The following is an 18,222-nucleotide window of genomic DNA, read 5'->3' on the forward strand; positions in this document are numbered from 1 at the left end:
TCAGGAATTTTATGATCCCAGTAACTTCACTAACAAATGTGTGATGCAGCCAGTAAGGAGATGTGTGTTTCAATACTTGCCTTATTTAAGGTAGAACATTTCTGCTCATCTGTCATTTACTCTCTTTCTTTCAGTTGGCATATGGTTCCAGATTTTTTTTTCTCAAATATAATTTCTCAGGATATGGAATGCTTTTTGCACCTTTAAGTTCATGTTTTTATTTTATGCATATGACTCTACCACTTCTGCAACAAAACATCTCACAAATTTTGCTCCCTAGTGAAGGCATTTGGTTGTACACATTCTTTAAAACATTTGTCTTGCATTTTGGCTAGTTGATGATTGCCTTCTATCAAGAAGGCAGGATTAATCCAGCCAAAAGGATTTTACCAGAATACTTTTTGTTACAAATGAAAGTCCTTTCTTTTCTAGATGCCTTGTTGACAACTTCAACAAGACGCCTTGTTGAACAAGCTGGCTTCTGCCCAGGGGTATTTTACAGTGGAATATCTGCAAATTAATAATATAAATGCATTGAGTAATTAGATACTAACCTGCTGCCATTTCCTCTCTAACCATTATGTTTTTACTGTGGTTTTACTGCCTGCATTCAGTGATTTTTACTTTTGTTTTGACTTGTGCCAAAATATTTAGATCAAAATAAGCAACAAATCAAAGGTATATCTCAAGGATATACTCTTGCTCTGTCATTTCTCTTAGTTTGAGTGGTGCTTTATTAAATGCTGTAATTTTAGGAAAGTAGATGAGCTTTGGGTTCTAGGGGTAGTTTCAGGTTTGAAGCTTAAGTCTTGCTGTCTGGAGTTAACATCAGCAGTCATAAATTTGTGCCCAGAGTTGTTAAGTTCAGTGCCTCCATCTAATTCATCCATCGTTCCATCATTTTCTAAGTCATTGTCTTTAGATTTTACAGTGATGAATGTGAGGGAAAAACATTGCCTAGATATGGTCACTTTTTCCTTTTATAGGAAGAAAACTTAGATCTATTTAAAAAACTGTAAAATATGCAATTAAACTCCTTGGATTATAACTTGAAAGAATGAAAAGAAAGGTGGTCCCTCTGTTGGTCTTCTGCTGTATTTTTCTGCAGAACTACTTTAGTTACAGATGTTTTCAGGGCAGCAGTGTGCTTGTCTCTCCACACTTGTTATGAGTATTATGTCAGTGTAGCAGCAGCTTCCACATTGCAGTTTAAGAAACTCTTTTACCTGATCATCAATAGATTCCAGTGTGCTCCTGGCACTGGAAATGCCATTCCAAGCTCCTGCAAATGACAAATGTGTGCAGGTGTCCAAAAGACTTACCTCTTAATTTTAATGTAATTCTTTGAGGTGTGTATCAGCCATCTTCCTTTTCATAAGGCAGTACTAGAGGAGTTTGCAAAGGAATTGGTTGGCTTGGGGTGCGTGGTGTTGTGACTGTCTCTGTATGAGGCACAATACTCAGTGGGGCATATTTACCTTTCTTGAAGGGGACAGTAGATGTTGACAGTAGAAGTCAGCTGAAGTTGTCTGAATACATTTGAGTGGAATACATTTAGAATTATGTGCAGAATACCTTAAGATTCTATTGTAATGGAAATACAGCTGTTCTCTTACTTTTCATGAGTTCTAAACATAAGAATAGTATGTTATTTGTAGTACATGTCTGTGCACTCAAAGGATTTAGAGTACTTTGTGTTCACTAAAGGGAAGAATCATATTCCTAAACTCCGAGTAATGAGACCATTTTACTAATGTTGGGTTTTACCCATTAAAAAGACAGACTATAATCAGACTGGTGGGAATGTTTAATCTCTTCTTTTGAGTGTTACAATTTAAAAGCATAACTGCAGGAACTATGGATTTCTTCTTGTACTACTGTGTTTGTAGATATTCCATTTGAGTTTATTCTCATGACATGGTTAGTCCATTTAAATCAACCAAGCATCAGCTTGGCACAGTTGAGATTAGATTCAGATTAGATTCTACCTCAGTACTGTGCATCTAAACAAGCAAAACCAAGGAAGCTGTCTAAAAATAACATTATAACTATTGTGGAATTATCTACTAACTTTAGGTATGTCTGAATTTTGAAAGAGCTTAGGTACTAGAATAGAGCAGTTTTAAGAGATTCTTATTTTTTTCCTTTTTAGGAAATGTGCACTGTTGAAGAACCCAACGAAGAGTTCACATCTAGACACAGCTTAGAATGGAAGTTCCTATTCTTGGATCACAGGTGCAGTTCCTTCTGTGTAGGAGCAATAGCAGCTGAATCACAGTGGTGGCTGTAGTATTTGAAGTTCACTAATCTGCATTAACTGCTCATAGCTTGTGTTTGGTTTAATTTTTTAATTTTCTTTGGAGCATATACTGTAAACAAGAAAGCTTATATAATTAATTCTGATTTGTTAGAGATGTGTGTGAAAATAACATTTTTTTTTTTTTATTAATTAGGGCACCTCCGATAATAGGTTATCTTCCATTTGAAGTTTTGGGAACATCAGGCTATGATTATTATCATGTGGATGATCTAGATAATCTGGCAAAATGTCATGAGCATTGTGAGTACAACCAAGTCACTAAAAGAAGCAAAGTTGTTAAATTGATCACTTGTTCTGGTGAAATTTTGTGATATTTTGAATGAAGTATCTTTATTCCCATTTGACATTATTATACTGCTGTTCCATATCTTCTTTTCTTTTGATACAGAACTACAAAACAGATATAACTTTCTCTTACAATTCTGGGGTTTCATTGTGGTAAACTGGAGTGCACAGCTCTATGACTAATACTTTTCCAGTTCTTCCAATGGCATTTAAAAGGCTTTATAATGTTGAATAAGTGCAAAAGCTGGTGGAAAATTTTTGAACCTGTTCTTGGTCATTGTCTTAATCCTGGATTTAGACATGGGTTTGGGCTATATGAACCTGGCAAATAATGTTCTTTTAATGTAATTGGAGTATTTACAACCTGGCAAGACAGTAAACTTTATTCTCATCTTTACAGTGATGCAATATGGGAAAGGGAAGTCATGTTACTACAGATTCCTTACAAAGGGACAGCAATGGATTTGGCTGCAAACTCACTACTATATCACGTATCACCAGTGGAATTCCAGGCCAGAGTTTATTGTCTGTACGCACACTGTTGTAAGGTAGGTTATTTCTTAAAGTAATCCTAGTGGTATGGGAGCTATCTTGATGGTATTTTGGAGGTAGAGAAATTATAGCAGTGTGAAGAATCACTGGAGAACTTCTTGAGACACTTTATAAGCAAGATGGTTTTGAGGAGTTTGGTCTTTGAGGTGTATTTTTTAAATCATCCCATGATATCGTAGTTATCTTTGGTTTGTTCTTCTAGTTATGCAGAAGTTAGAGCAGAAAGACGACGAGAACTTGGTATTGAGGAATCTCTCCCAGAGATAACAGCAGATAAAGTGAGTATTTTATATAATCTTATTTTACATCTTCACATACTAAACCAAATATGCAAGCAAATATATCGCAGCAAGTAGTGTTTTATCCCCAGGAAAGTAAATATTTGATCTCTAAATAATGTGACTATGGAAAATTATCAAGGAAGTCTAGAAAGAGTGTTTAACTCTGCCTGTAACACCCTTATCTTTTCAGGAATTAATGTGCATGTAGTTATAACAGTTATAACACCCATAAGTTTTTATTAAGATCTGATTTCTGCAGTGTAAGATTTCTAAAAAAATGGTCTCCCTTACTGGATGTACCCATAATCTGAAAACCAAGATCAACACACCAAGAAGGAATTCACAATAGGAAAGTAGAAGCTGTTTAATTGTGTGACTCTATCTAACTTCTTAAAAGTATACAAAATTTGTCTTGAATTAATGTCCTTGGAAGCTCAATGAGTCTTATCAGCTTGTGGAGATGACCTGACATGTTTTACTCTGACAGTTCAGAAATGTTTTCCTTTGGCAGTTTCACAAGTTTAATCTGTCAGTGCTCCTAATGGAACAAACTCATCCTTTCTCAAAAGAATAAGCAGTTCACTCATTACACTGTTGTTCAGAGTGAAACGAGTGGCTACAGAAGGAGCTCAGCTCAGTAGTCAGTTTGTGGCCTAAGTCTGCATGCATTTTGGTTTCTGGGCTTATATAGCTTTGGCTTCCAAGGATAAAAGCCTCAAATGGAAACAGAGCTTACAGCCATCAAACAGGTCACTACTTCTGCATGGTCACCTGTGTGAGGGGGTTGATTAGAAACAAAAAGGTCTGAGATATTTTCTAACAGAAATATGCATTGTGCTGGATTAGATAAATTATTGGTTTTTTATGTGTGTCTCTTCAGAGTCAGGACTCTGGGTCTGACAATCACATAAACACAGTGAGTCTCAAAGAAGCACTGGAAAGGTTTGATACCAGCCCCACACCTTCTGCTTCCTCCAGGAGTTCAAGAAAATCTTCACATACTGCAGTATCGGATCATTCATGTAAGCACCAACTATTGAAAACAAAATTGCTTTCCTTAGGAGGGCTTTCTCTACTTAATTTTATTAAATGCATAACTGGCAGTTAATAATCATTTTATGAAAAGTGTGCAGGTGAAAATACCCTTTGTGATGGTTCAGAGATCTGCAGACTACTCTGAAAAAGACTTTTACTTCTAGAGTACAATATCAGACACTAGTACACCCTATTTCAATCCATCAGACTGGTGGATAGTCAGGGGGAAAAAAGAATCCAAGCCTTTACAGTTTTTTTATTCATTAAAAGCTTCCTGTAATTAGATTGTTGCATTACAGAATTGAGATAGCAGTTAAGATGTTTCTTTTTGTTCTATCTCTCAACATTGTCAGCAACACCAACTAAAATGACAGTGGACACTAGCACTCCTCCAAGGCAAGGCTTATCTGGTCATGAAAAGACTGCGCAAAGAAGATCATCTCTGAGCAGTCAGGTAACTTCAGAGAGGAATGTTGTACTTTAGAGTGGAGTTCACCTTTAAAAGCTATTATTAAATCCATATAAGCTTTATTTCTTCTAAAAACATAGTTTAAACTTTAAGAGTTTTTCTTGGAATAAGCGTCTTAGAATTGCATCATCGGTATTGGTGTAGTAGATTTTAAAGGAATACAATAATTAAGCATATATGTATTTAGGTTTTGTCATTAGGATTTAAAAGAATGTGAATGAATCTCTGCTTTCATTCACACAGAACTTCTTTCTATGATTCTGGATTTTTAATACACACATATATACGTGTAAAATTGCCAGTGTAATGCTATGTGTGTCCCTGTAGAGAACTCAAACAAATCTATGACTAAGAATATTAGTGAATACTTCCATATCCTTTCTGAAATCTTGGTAGTATGAGAAATTGTCATGCCTCATGTACTTGGTGTATGTTTTCCTGTTGAACTAATACATTCATTTCATAAACAGAATGCTTATTAAATATGCATTACAATATTATATATATATTAATATATCTAGATTTCTTTTAATATAGAAATATAATATATAATATTTCTAAAAATCATTAGTTTAAGAATAAATCAAAGGTGTCAACTTCCAAACATGTTGAAATTGAGACTTCTGAAATACTTCTTGTTGTAATTTCTGTTTTTCTGCTTACATATATTTTTAACAGTAGAAAAATTATGTATATATTATGTAGATAATCAATTGGTTTTGTTTTCTTAATTCTCTAATAACTAAGGTTAGATATTTCAGGAAACAATTTTCTAGTTTATATTATATGTTCATATAATGCTGTTTTGAATTTGATTCTTTAAAGAAATACTTCATGTCAAATATGAAGTTCATTCTCTTATGATTATGGAACAATTTTTTTAATCCTAGTCTTTAAGCTCACAGTCTCTTGGACAACCAGTAACACAGCCAGCAATATCTCAGCCTGCAACTTTACAGCTCCAGTCTGGAATGACTCAGGTATGGATTAACTCAATTTATTGTTTGCTATTTTTTAAACAGTCTTGTTCTCCTACAGTAATGGGCTGCCTGTGGCTTGGGTGGATGCACTGTTCACTGAGAAAAAAACAGTTTGGATGGCCAGGCCCAGAGAGTGGTGGTGAATGGAGTTACATCCACCTGGCAGCCAGTCACAAGTGGGGTTCCAGAGGGCTCAGTACTGAGGCCAGTCCAGTTTAATATATTTATTGATATGGACAAAGGGATTGAGGTCACCATCAGTGAGTTTGCAGATGACATCCAGTTGGGTGAGAGTGTTGATCTGCTGGAGGGCAAGGAGGCTCTGCAGAGGGATCTGGATAGGCTGGATCCATAGGCAAAGAAATTGAGTCCTTTGGTGCCAAATTATTCTCTTGAAATGAGCAAATTCTGTAATTTGACACTTTTGCTTTAGTTTTTTCTTCCTGTTATTTGTATGGATATAGTTTTCAGCCTTGTGCATTAGCAACATAGATATAAAAACAGTTAAAGCTAAAATATTTTAGGGCATGAATTTAAAAATTCATCAATTCATGCGGCTGGCAGCTTTCAGGCATATGCTTATAACACAAGGCTGCTTGGTCTCTGAAATGCTTCTGTGTAATAAGAACAGGATATATTCCTCAGACATCTGCTATAGGCCCCAAGTCAGTGTAACATTTTGATATACTGACTTGGGGCCTATAGCAGATGTCTGAGGAAAAACAGAAGTGGCTAATAGTTTCTCTACGGGCTCAGCCTTCAGCTTTTTGTGACTGAGGGTATTCCCAAGTTATTTGTATGTTTTAGCTCTGGGTGAATCTTTTTTTCTAAACTGGCACAATTATAATTTTTAACATGAGAGAGCTTTAACATCTACAGTACCATGTAAATTACTAAAGCTAGACACGCACATACCCATATGTTTGTGATTTGGACACCAGTCAATTTCTTGTGCTATGGAATTCTTTTAGTTCACATCAACTAAATGTTGATTCTGATTCTATGATGTTTTCATACGCATTAATTGGTTCTCCAATAATGGTTTATTAGTAATTTGAAGAGCAATGCTTGATTTATTTGCTTCTGTGGAGGACTGTACTTATCTCTTGTGAATAAAATGTAATTTTTGCTCAGCTTTTAATTTGTTGATTGCACTACAGCCTGTGTTTCAGTTTTCAGCTCAATTAGGAGCTATGCAGCATCTAAAGGACCAGCTAGAGCAAAGAACACGCATGATAGAGGCAAACATTCATCGGCAGCAGGAAGAGTTGCGTAAGATCCAGGAGCAGCTTCAAATTGTTCATGGTCAAGGACTCCAGGTGAGTTATTGTATCACTTACAGGTTTCATCTGTAGAGAATTTAGACATCTGAATTGTGTCTTGGGCACCTAATTCCACAACATGATCCTCCATATTCCCTGTCAGCTGCCATCTGGGCCATATATGTCTAAAATCCGTAGTATCTGAAGCTGCTGTTCCAGAAGTACCTGATGTTTTGCTTCCAAATGTATCTGGAAATGCCCCAGTGCTGAGCAGGTCAAGCCTAGCTTATCACTTAACCTAATTAAATGTAAAAGGATGGTGTGGTCGTTCATTCTTGCAAAGTTTTGCAGCCATTAGAATATTAATCCAAAATCTGCAGGATCTGTTTTTCCCTTTTAGCTCTGAGGATGTTAAATCCACGTTTCTTTGCTTAAACTGTCCTATCAGGCTGAATGGCTCTACTTTGCATGGTAAACTTGAAGGAGTTCCTGAGCCAGAAAGACTGAGGTCTAGAGGGTGCATTACTCAGTCTAGCAGCTGACTACATGATTTCTGATTTTTTTTAACCAGTATATATTTTTCTGGTTTTGTCATTGTCTTTTCAGCAGCTATGCTTGGAAGAAAAGAATTACCCTATTGGGTTTTTCTAGTTAAAAGACCCAAACAAAAAAAAAAAAACTGATCACCTCAAACTAAGATATATTTTAAGGAAATAATTTAATATTTTCAGTCTGGATTGTGACTAAAGAATAGAAAAAATACTTCCTGGAAGTATTGAGAATGTTGCTTAAATTCTCTTGGAAGAGTAGGAGTTTCTGGTGTGTGCCATTTTCAGTTGTGTGATATTTAGTGTAAACATGCCAGCAGTAGACTGCCTTATTCATGTCTCAAAAGGAGAGATTCACAGCTCCCCTTTCCATGCAGTGTGGAGGGACCTTGTTCAGGAATGTGAAAACTAGAAAAAATACTTCAGTGATGCACATTCTGCCTTGTTGTAGACTTGGGCCTAACTTTTTGTAAAGAACATAATATTTTTGTGCTGAACTCTGTTTATTACAATAGTGTTGGAAAGTTCAGTATAATCATTACGATTTCCTGATTGTCAGGGAAGATTGCATTCTTGGTGCTATGCCTGGGTCTACTAATTCAGAGATTTTCTTCATCTGATTTAGTGTTACTGAGGAATGTCCTACAAAAAGAAGTGTCATTTCAAATATGTTTTGTCTTTAGATAGTTGTAGACTACATTACTGGTTAGTCTCTAAATGGTGCTTTTTCTTTAAGACAAATATTGAATGTTAATGTTTAGAACTCTGGAAATTAGGATTCTGATTCTTACCAGAAAGAGTTGAGTCTCTGAATACTGACCCTATAACTTGTGGAATTTTTTAAGATGTTCTTGCAGCAGTCAGCTTCTGGACTCAACTTTGGTTCTGTGCAGCTTCCTTCTGGAAATTCTTCAACTGTTCAGCAACTTGCGCCAATAAACATGCAAGGTCAAGTTGTTCAGACTAATCAGACTCAAAGTGGAATGAACACAGGCCATATAAATACTCCACACATGATACAGCAGCAGCCTTTGCAGAGTACTGCAACACAGGTAAAATTCCATTACTCAATTTGCTGGATTGAATATTTGCTCAAAACCACATCTGAAACACAGCAGCTTCCCTGACATTCGCCTGTTATGAACGAGTGTTTGAGATTGCTTAAAAATCATTGGCAAGGATATCAGCAAAAGCCTGATTTAATATTAAGTGGTAGCACGACAAAGTTTGTTGGCAAGATTCACTCTACTACTTACTGGATAGTTAAGGCACAATAAGGAAAAATCAGGCAGCAACAAAACCAAACAAAATCCAGGCAATCAAAACAGAAGTGAACTGAGAACTGTCTAGGGGAGTGTGTGTGTGTGTCTGTGTGTGTGTGTTTGGGTGCATGTGACAAAACGACTGTGAGGGTAAAGATACAAAGGAACATGGCCTAAAAGCTTAACAACATTCACCTTATACATTAAATGTAACAATGTAACAAAGAAATAGCTCTTAACTTATACCATAAACTTAACCTTAACGATTTAGCAGAGGCATAACAGTCAACAGCATGTATCACCACAGAAGCTGTTTCTTCATGCTGAATACTTCTAATCGGTTTGACCATTATGTGTATGAAGACTCCATAAATATCTGATCTCTGTGGTCACCCTCCTCTGTACCCTTTTCCACATTCCATACTTCTTTTTGAGATTTGTGGAAAGGCAGACTAGTGATGCATTTTACCATCTCAGCAGTAGGCTAGTTCCAGATTTTCAAGTAAGAAATTCTTGACGTTATGTGTACATTTTACTCTAAGTTGGGCACAGAGATGCTAAAGGACTAAAAAGATAATTTTGAATAAACAGTATGCAAATAGCTGAAAAATTTACGAAAAAAGAAATAACCTGAACAGAAAAAGAAGTTAATGTAAGATAGATGTCCAAGGTCAAGTCCCATCTCTAAATCCTCAGTCAGTAGAAGTACTTGTGTACTTTAAATTAAGAATTCATTTGAATAGAAAAAAACTGGTGGTTTTGAAGTATGGGCTGTGACAGTGAGGAGAACAGCTGTAGTACCTGGCTATTTTCAACTTACTATCTCAAAATTTCTTTCCAGCATAATCAACAAAATGTACTTAGTGGACACAATCAACAGTCTTCTCTTGCCAGTCAGTCACAGAACACAGTCTCAGCACCTTTGTACAACACTATGGTGATTTCTCAGCCAACAGCAGGAAATGTGGTGCAGGTTCCCTCTAGCTTATCGCAGAACAACAACCAGAATGCTGCTGCAGTAACCACTTTTACACAGGACAGACAAATCAGGTAAATCTTCAAGACCTGTATTTAAGATGACTTTTTATAACAGTATGCTTATGCAGTTGCCCCATATACCAAAGGAACTAAAATAGCATTAAAAAGATCATGTGATTTGTGTTTCAATGGTATGGATACAACCACGTAAATGAAACTGCTCAAAGTAACATGTTTGCAGGCTTTTCAAAATCCATGTTGTTATAGCAAAATATGGCTTTGAGAAATCTGCTTTTCTCAAGTGTATGTAGTGCTTCATATTTTTTTTTCCTGAAGAGACTCCAAATGTCTTTTTCTATTAACAGATTTTCTCAAGGTCAGCAACTTGTAACAAAACTTGTCACGGCCCCAGTAGCATGTGGAGCAGTAATGGTACCAAGTACTATGTTTATGGGACAGGTGGTGACAGCTTATCCCACTTTTGCTGCCCAACAGCAGCAGACACAGACTTTGTCAATAACACAGCAGCAGCAGCAGCAGCAGCAGCAAAGTCAGCAGGACCATCAGCAGCAGCTCACCACAGTGCAACAACCAGCTCAGTCACAGCTGACCCAGCACCCCCAGCAGTTCCTACAGGTAATGAATGTAGAGCTGTCCACAAATTTTCCCAAGTTCTGGCACTTTCAGCATTACTAGGTTATCCAGGGGTGCTTTACCTGAAAACAAAGCACTTAAAATAGTAACCTGTGACAAAGCCAAATGCATGAGGTAAGTTTATTCTGTAGCAGTTCTCTAAAATCCTGTTACTTAGAGGAGAGGTGGTCTTTCCTGCAGTGTTATTCCGTGCATTGTCCTGTCTTACATCTTTTTCCCTTTGAATTGCTGCTCTTGATTGACTGTAGGATGAAAAAACAGATGTTTTCTTTAAAACAGTTTACATTTTCTTTCATTAACTTTACATGTTAATGCAGTAAGGTATGAGAGATGATGGTTGGTCTGGAAAGCAGCACACAGCCCAAAGCAAGACATGTCCCAATAATATGAGGCATGAAATTCTGTCTGGGCTGCAGGGGAGGCTGAGCAGCAAGTAACTTTGTAAGCAGAGAGTAAGAAGGGAAGAACCTTGTTTTAGTGGAGAAAGAAGAGAGATTGGGTCAAAAGAGAAGAAGACAAACCCAAGCAGTTTAGAAATAGGAAATCTCTAAAAGAAACAGAAGGTAGAAGGAATTGATGGGGAAATCTGTTGCCATTTGTTGATTCCAATTAATTACTGGAACATGCATCACCCAGCATCTGGAGTTGGTAAAGGAGATGTAGTGGTGTCTAGAACACTAGAGAGGCTGTTTAGCAGGTTGGTAGTGTCTGTGTCTCTGTTTCTAAATTTAAAAGTTTATACAATTTTGACTTAATTCTGGTGAAACAGATACGTGAAATATGAAGATCTCAAAAGGTCTGTGCCTACTCTAGAATTTCACTCTAGGCAAAAGTCCAGTATTTTTAATATAAACTATTAAAGTGCTAGAATTTGAAGTGAAGTAAATACTCTTTAAAAAGGTCAAAAGTGCCTTTTCTACTTCTGTTCACTGGGGCATCTTACAGTCTGATTGTGTAGGTGCAGCAGTTGATGTACTTTACTCTCTGCTGCAGAGCATTTCAGGATTGAGATGTCCTAGTGCATTTGTACCTATCCTTCATTGTTTTATTCAGTAATCTTTTTTTGGTGTTCTAAGAAGAATACTCTTAAAACCAAGTACCATTTCCCACAGTAATAAGTCTCCTTCAGAGAGGATGTTGGGGTCTGCAAATGCACCATTTTCTTTGACTGTGCATTTTGTCTGTGGGGAATAAATGTGATCTGTGCCAAATCATGCACTATTTTTTCATTTGACTGCAATGACAGCTACCTACACTTACTCAAATAGATTCTTTACGCCCTGCTATGCTTTTGTGGTGTGAAATGAGGACAAATTGCCATGTATTCCTACCTATCCCCACAGAAATTCCAGAGACCACTTACAGCTGCTTTATGAATTCAGATGCGCTGGTTAAATGTATTAGTATGAAAAATCCTTGCATTGTTTGCTCAGCTTAACTGGCCAAATCTGAAGTTTATTTTGATTGAACCCTCATAAAAAGTTAAAAAGCAGCTGGGCCCGTATTTCTCAGTGCAGCAGGAAAAAATAATTTTTTCTATTTTCGTGTTTTAGACATCCAGGTTACTTCATGGAAATCAGTCAGCTCAGCTTATTCTCTCTGCTGCTTTCCCACTACAACAAAGCACTTTCACTCAGTCCCACCACCAGCAGCATCAGTCTCAGCAGCAGCAGCAGCAGCAGCTGTCACGACACAGAACTGACAAGATGACTGATCCTTCCAAAGTTCAGCCACAGTAGTGTGGGCGCTGCCTCTTTTTGAAGCAAACTGCCAGGAGGGGCTGCCCCACAAACAGTTGCACTGAAGCTACAGAGGTAACAGTATGAAGGCTTTCTAGCACTGTGGTGTTGAGATCTACTTCTAACTTCTGGAATCTGTTAAGAAAAGCCACAAGATGATGATGGGGACACAGCCAACTTTGAGCGTTGCCCCAGTTTCTGTGTTCTAAAGGATTTGCTGCCATGTTGTAATTTGTCCAGGTGAAATCTCCAAATGTGACTGAAAAGAGAGTGATGCTGAAAATATTGGTATTTTTATCAATCCTGTACATTTTTAAAGTATTAAAACGGACATGGAGCAATTGTTTTGAATTAGCAGGAAAAAATGCCAGAAATATAGTCCAAAAACCATCTAATTTTTTTTCAGATGATTACAGGACAGTAAATATTTTGAAAATGTTGTGTGAAATCCAGTTCTCTGTTGTACAGATGCTGTAAAATATTGTGTATATGTCTGCATAAAAGGAGAAAGAGCAAAATATTTTATATGATGCATGAAAATGTAATCTGTTATTTGTAGGTTTGAATATGTTTCCCTAAATTCTCACGCCATACTCAGACTAATGTTTTCCTCTGTTCTACCCTTTTGTTTACAACATGATGCATCATTATTTTCACCCTTAATGTGGGCACAAGTCTCTTGTTTGTGCTTTGTCCGTGATGTCAGGGTTTGTTCGGTGAGGTATAGTGTGTTGATAAGTTGACTGCTTGAAGTTAAATTATTGATGAAGCTGTTTGAACTGGTGATCATGCATCAGGGTTCAGGACATTCAGATTCATAAATATCATCCATCATTTCATAATGAATTCATCATTTTATTTGAAAAATAGGAATTTGCACTGCTTTCTTGCGGATGGTTTGGAATTTTATTCCCCAAAGCTATCTTTTGATATAGTTCATAGTTGGAAATATTTATGTAAAAGGTTTAAAAAAAATGACAGTAATTTTCAAGAATGTTTCAGTTATAGGAGTAATTTGCACAAAAATATATTTACATTTAATAACCTTTTGGGCACTTTTTAACCACTTTCTCTGTGGTGAGAATTGTAACTTGTTAAACCATGTTGGAATCTTTTTATTCTCCTTCAAAAATTAGTCAGAACTAATTCAGGGTCATTTTAACAACAACAACAAAACCCATAGTGCCTTGATTTTAATTCAGGTGATAATGTTGAACATCTTGAATTACAATGTCTTGAATCTGTAACCATTTTCAATTTTGAAGTCTTAGCACATTGTCAACCAAACTTGTGTATTTACTTCATAGATATTTCTGTATTGTGTTAATTTAACAGTGGTCTGAGTTGAGACCATGAATATTTTTGACTGGTACTCCCCCTCAGACAGTAGCCAGAAATACAGGAGTCTTAAAAATCTCAGATCTTTAAGGTAATACTCTTAAAAAAAAAAAAGAAAAAAAAAAAAGGAAACCTTAAAAGACAGGACTCCTTTTGCAGAAGGAAGAATAATAAGCTGATGTTTTAAAATTGTTTTTGGAAGCATTTAAAGTGTGTTTTGGGGGAGATCATGACTGCATTTAACACTACCAGGTATTGATTTAAGAGCTATCACTGAACTAAGACTTCAGAAGGCAACTTCACTTTATAAAGAAAATAAAAAGTTCCAACAGATATGTGCTATTTAAGTAAACGTTGGTAGGTTTTTATGGTACTAGTTTGTGGAAACCAGAACTTGAGAGGAAAATTAACAAATGCTGATAGATCTGATAATTAATTAGAAACAAAAACCAGTAAAAGCAGTTAAAACTAGTGCTAGGGAGAGAAAGCTGGATTAATCTTGAATACTAGGGAGGAGTTGAATGAATGTAACAAATGGTGACGGTCTGTTTTGTACTGTGGAACAGTTTGATTGTATTACTGGATGAACCAAACCCGCAGGAGGTAATACCAGTTTAGCCAAGCCTTTGATGCCGTTGGTTATGTTTTGGGGCCAGCCTTTGCCTCTGCTCGTGTCCCAGCATTAGACCTTTGTTATTCCCCAGTCATAAAGCAAGTGCTTGGCACCAAAAAGCCAAGCAGTGAACAAGGAAGGAGAGTGTGAGAAACACAGTACCAAAGAGAATCCGATTGCTCTCTGCTCCAAAAAGCCTACTGCAACCTGGAGCAAGGAACAGATGCCAATACCAAACATAGCAAGAAACACTTTCCCTTCTTTAAAGGGATTTCTGGCATTCTTCAGACTGGGATAATTGTCAGAGACTTGTTTCTCTAAAGTTCTATGTAAAGAAATCCTGCCTTGCTCTGCTATCCCTACCACTCCATTCCACCTGTTTCTATATGAAGCTGCATTGACTAGAGGTCTGTGCTATCACTTCTCTGCCTAATGGAAAATAGGTTAGATACAAATTTCTTTAACCAATTACAATAAAAATATAGTGCTAAAAAATAAAACTGGGAGAGCTTTAATACTGCTGTTAGAACTACTGAATAATGGTAAAATAGGTGTATTAAGCTATTATACTGAGAATTACAGAAATTAGAGATACCAGCCAGACAGTTAATGATGCAGCTTTTTATATAAAAAAATTTCAGCTTCTCTTCCCATTCTCCCCTCCCCAGATACTCTGGTGTGCTGCTATAGGTCTGTCAGTAAAAAGGCTAAACTAGGAGAGAGAAATCAGATTATGGGATACCGTGGCTGCTGAAAGAGAGTAGAGAAACATATGCTTTGATCAAGAAGCTTTTTGTAGCCTCAGAGAGAGGTCATTCAATTACAGAACTACCAGCTAGTAGAGAAAGGATAGAAGACGGAGAAATTCTAAGGAACTGGAAAAATACAGCACACATTTGAAGAATTCCTGACGTGAATCAGGTGAACTTCACAAAGGCAAGTGTGTAGAACTTAGTCCAGATTGTGTGCAAGTATGGAGATGCTTTGTTCACAAGTAGTGACTAAAAAGTGTATATTAACAGATCTGCAGCTTTCCCTGTTGCTGAATCAATTGCTGAACTGTCCTTGAGTTTTAGTGAGAAGAGGACCAGGCTGTTGCCTCTTTCTTAATCAGCCTTTTGCTTCTGCTGGACTCATTTACTACAGACTTACTTGCAACATCCTGATAAGTAGCATGACAGTGAGTGCTGTGATGCTGCAGGTTCTGGAGCAGAATTGTTGCAGAATGATTCTGACAGAAGGGAAGGGGTCTGTTAAGGGGAGGATTGTGAAGAAATGGGCTGGTGATACATAATGGAGTGAAGAGGATGGCATTTGCATGGAGTTTAGGAGATAGACATTGTCTGCGATGGGTGAGGCTTTGAAGAAAAGTGTCTGGGATAACTTCAGAGAGAAAAAAGAATATAGCTATTTTTATATTATATTTAATATATATTATATTTGTATATAAATATGAAAGGATTCTAGTAGGAGCTCTCCATATGCCTTCCACTTCATCTAGAAGGTTTACCTTCTGCACTACGGTTCCAGTGTGTCACCACCTTCTGTGGGCATCTTGCCTACTGCCAAACACCAAAATTAGTAACCCAGCATCCTTACAAGAAATAGGTTTCATTTCAGCTTTATGTAAAAATGAATAAAGTAAAGATATATCAGGCAGTTTTTCACAGGAAAAAGAAATTATCTTAAGACTTAAATAGCACTTTCTCTTTTTGGTTGGGGGTTGGTTTTTTTTGTTGTTTTTGGTTTTTTTTTTGGAGTAATAACAAGCACTTTATTGAAAAGACTATTTGAAAAACAGTTTATTTCTTTAGTCAGTGAAACTGTTAAAAAGGGGGCGCAACAAGGAATAACATGTAAAACTGTCAAGAGAGACATTTCTGGAAAATGTTTCTTTATTATGGTGATCCTTGAGGTTTAAAGTGCAGGATTAAAAAGGCTTCTAAAACTAGTTGCCTTTGTGTTTTATATGGCCAGGGGAAGGGATTAGGGATGATAGCTTCCTTGGAAGGAGGCTTTTTAAGTTGCACAGTTGCCTATGAGAGAGAATCATCTGGAGGCTCATTTGCCTGCTCAGTAATTCTAAGTGTCCCTTAGGATTATAAATTGTGTAAAAATGTTATTAAGGTTTAAAGATGTGGCCTTTTTCAAATGTTAAAGTCGATTCAAGAATCATTTATATTTTCAGAGATTTAACCCAGGTATTGTTATGAGTGTTTTAAATGTCACGGCATCAGGAGATGTCAAACGTGTCAGATTCATAAGCTTCTCTATTTGAAATAATTATTAAAATTAGATGTACAGTCAGAGGGCTGGAAAATGGTTATTTTGATTAAAAGGGAAAAGAGACTAGTTTTAATAATTAACCTTTTATTTTTTTACTTATCCCTGGTGGAAAAAATTGAAGAGAATGAAATGAATTTGGATTAAAAAAGACATATTTAAACAAATCATAGTAGATGAGACAGCTGTGAGAGAACATTTGAAATTGTCTTGGTTGTCCATGAGACTGGGTAGTTGCTTTTTCACTACCATGATTTTTAACACTACATTCCTTGTCTTTTTCTTTTTTTGTCTTTTTTAAACAGGTGATTTTAAACTCTGCGATATTTCATGCTATGCCATCTGCATGAATTTTGCCAGCATGATATGCTATATTCAAAGAAAGTATACCTAAATAAAAAGGAAGGGGGGGGGGGAACAAAACACTGTGTCTGAAAAAAATATTTTATGGCCTAATAACAGAGACCCCAGCTATGACTGAGAGATGCTGCATTAATAGACAATCAATCAGTGGGTAATTATTTATGAAACGCTTTTGGGAATGGTCTTAAAGATGTAACTGCTTTGAAAGCAGTTGGTGAGCTGTCTTTTTCTAACAAGAAAGGTAAAAAATATTTATTTTCAAATATATCAGATTGAATTTTGAGTTTTTAAGCAGTGTTGATTTCACAGTGTCTTGGGTTTCAGCTTTGTTTTGTATTTTTTTAACTGGCATTAGATTTATATACGTAAAAGAAAACAAACAGAAAAACCCTAGTGCCGTTCATATTGACGTCAGGAAATGTAGATACAGTTCCCTGGTGTTCATGTGACCATTACTAACTGTCAATTTTTTAACTGAATAAATGTAACTCATTTAAAATTTTGCTTTCTGTAGCTTCTAAGGTTCTAGAGGTTTTTTTCTGAGTTGCTTGATGTCAGTTTTATCCAAGTTTCACAGTGAAGCGCTCTTACCCTTCCCACGACTGTACCAAAGGCACTCTCTCTCCCCCACCCACAGAACTGACTTGTGAGAAGTTGCTTGATGTCACTTTTATCTTCTCTCCCCTACCCAGACAAATGACTTGTGAGATTTCAGTAAAATGCATACTGTATTTTTTCCTTGTCTTCTCTCTGTATCTCTTTATAAACTGATGCCCCACTCTAAAGGCTAGAGACCTCTGATTTGTGTATTTACATTACTGCCTTGGAATTTACTCACACAGCACTTGACTGAGTGTGCACAACTTAAAACTGCTTTCATACCCTCATGTCTACAGCTCCTGTTCTTGCCAAAGGATGGAGAGCACTGCAGCAGGTTTGGTTGGGCAGAGCCCTTCCCTCATTTTCTGTCATGGGCAAAACACGCCTCTCTAAATTGGTGCCACTCCCCTCCCGGGGTATTTCTTTTGCTGGTGAAATGTCAAAGAACAATATTTTAAAAGGAGGAGAGGTGGTCTGAAATGTTGGCTGTGCCACTGAGCAAGGAAGCAGAGACTTGCATTTAGCTGCAGCCACAACTTGTTGAGAACGTGTAGCTCCTGCCTCGAAGAGCTGTGTGATAATATGTAACCTGTCAGGGTGGTCTGACCCCCTTTTCACTGATCAAAGTGTAAACATTAATAATTCCACATTAATTAAATG

The 18,222-nt window shown here is 36.8% G+C and overlaps 1 protein-coding gene across 5 annotated transcripts in view; it reads left to right on the forward strand.

The window, feature by feature from the left end:
- CLOCK (clock circadian regulator) overlaps window positions 1–17,747 on the forward strand; it is a 64,234-nt gene extending 46,487 nt beyond the window's left edge. For 4 of the 5 annotated variants that reach the window (XM_036381799.2, XM_036381802.2, XM_036381800.2 and 1 more), the window contains exons 13-24: window positions 2,153–2,235; window positions 2,454–2,560; window positions 3,006–3,153; window positions 3,360–3,435; window positions 4,319–4,460; window positions 4,827–4,927; window positions 5,833–5,922; window positions 7,083–7,241; window positions 8,578–8,784; window positions 9,836–10,044; window positions 10,338–10,608; window positions 12,180–17,747. In XM_036381799.2, coding sequence (XP_036237692.1) covers window positions 2,153–2,235; window positions 2,454–2,560; window positions 3,006–3,153; window positions 3,360–3,435; window positions 4,319–4,460; window positions 4,827–4,927; window positions 5,833–5,922; window positions 7,083–7,241; window positions 8,578–8,784; window positions 9,836–10,044; window positions 10,338–10,608; window positions 12,180–12,365 — 1,779 coding nt within the window. In that variant the 3' untranslated portion in view covers window positions 12,366–17,747. The remainder of the gene's footprint in view (window positions 1–2,152; window positions 2,236–2,453; window positions 2,561–3,005; window positions 3,154–3,359; window positions 3,436–4,318; window positions 4,461–4,826; window positions 4,928–5,832; window positions 5,923–7,082; window positions 7,242–8,577; window positions 8,785–9,835; window positions 10,045–10,337; window positions 10,609–12,179) is intronic. The other variant, XM_036381803.2, reaches the window with a different exon arrangement.
- The last annotated feature ends 475 nt before the right edge of the window (window positions 17,748–18,222 follow it).

Source organism: Molothrus ater, chromosome 4 (assembly GCF_012460135.2).
Source record: "Molothrus ater isolate BHLD 08-10-18 breed brown headed cowbird chromosome 4, BPBGC_Mater_1.1, whole genome shotgun sequence".
NCBI lineage: Eukaryota > Metazoa > Chordata > Aves > Passeriformes > Icteridae > Molothrus > Molothrus ater.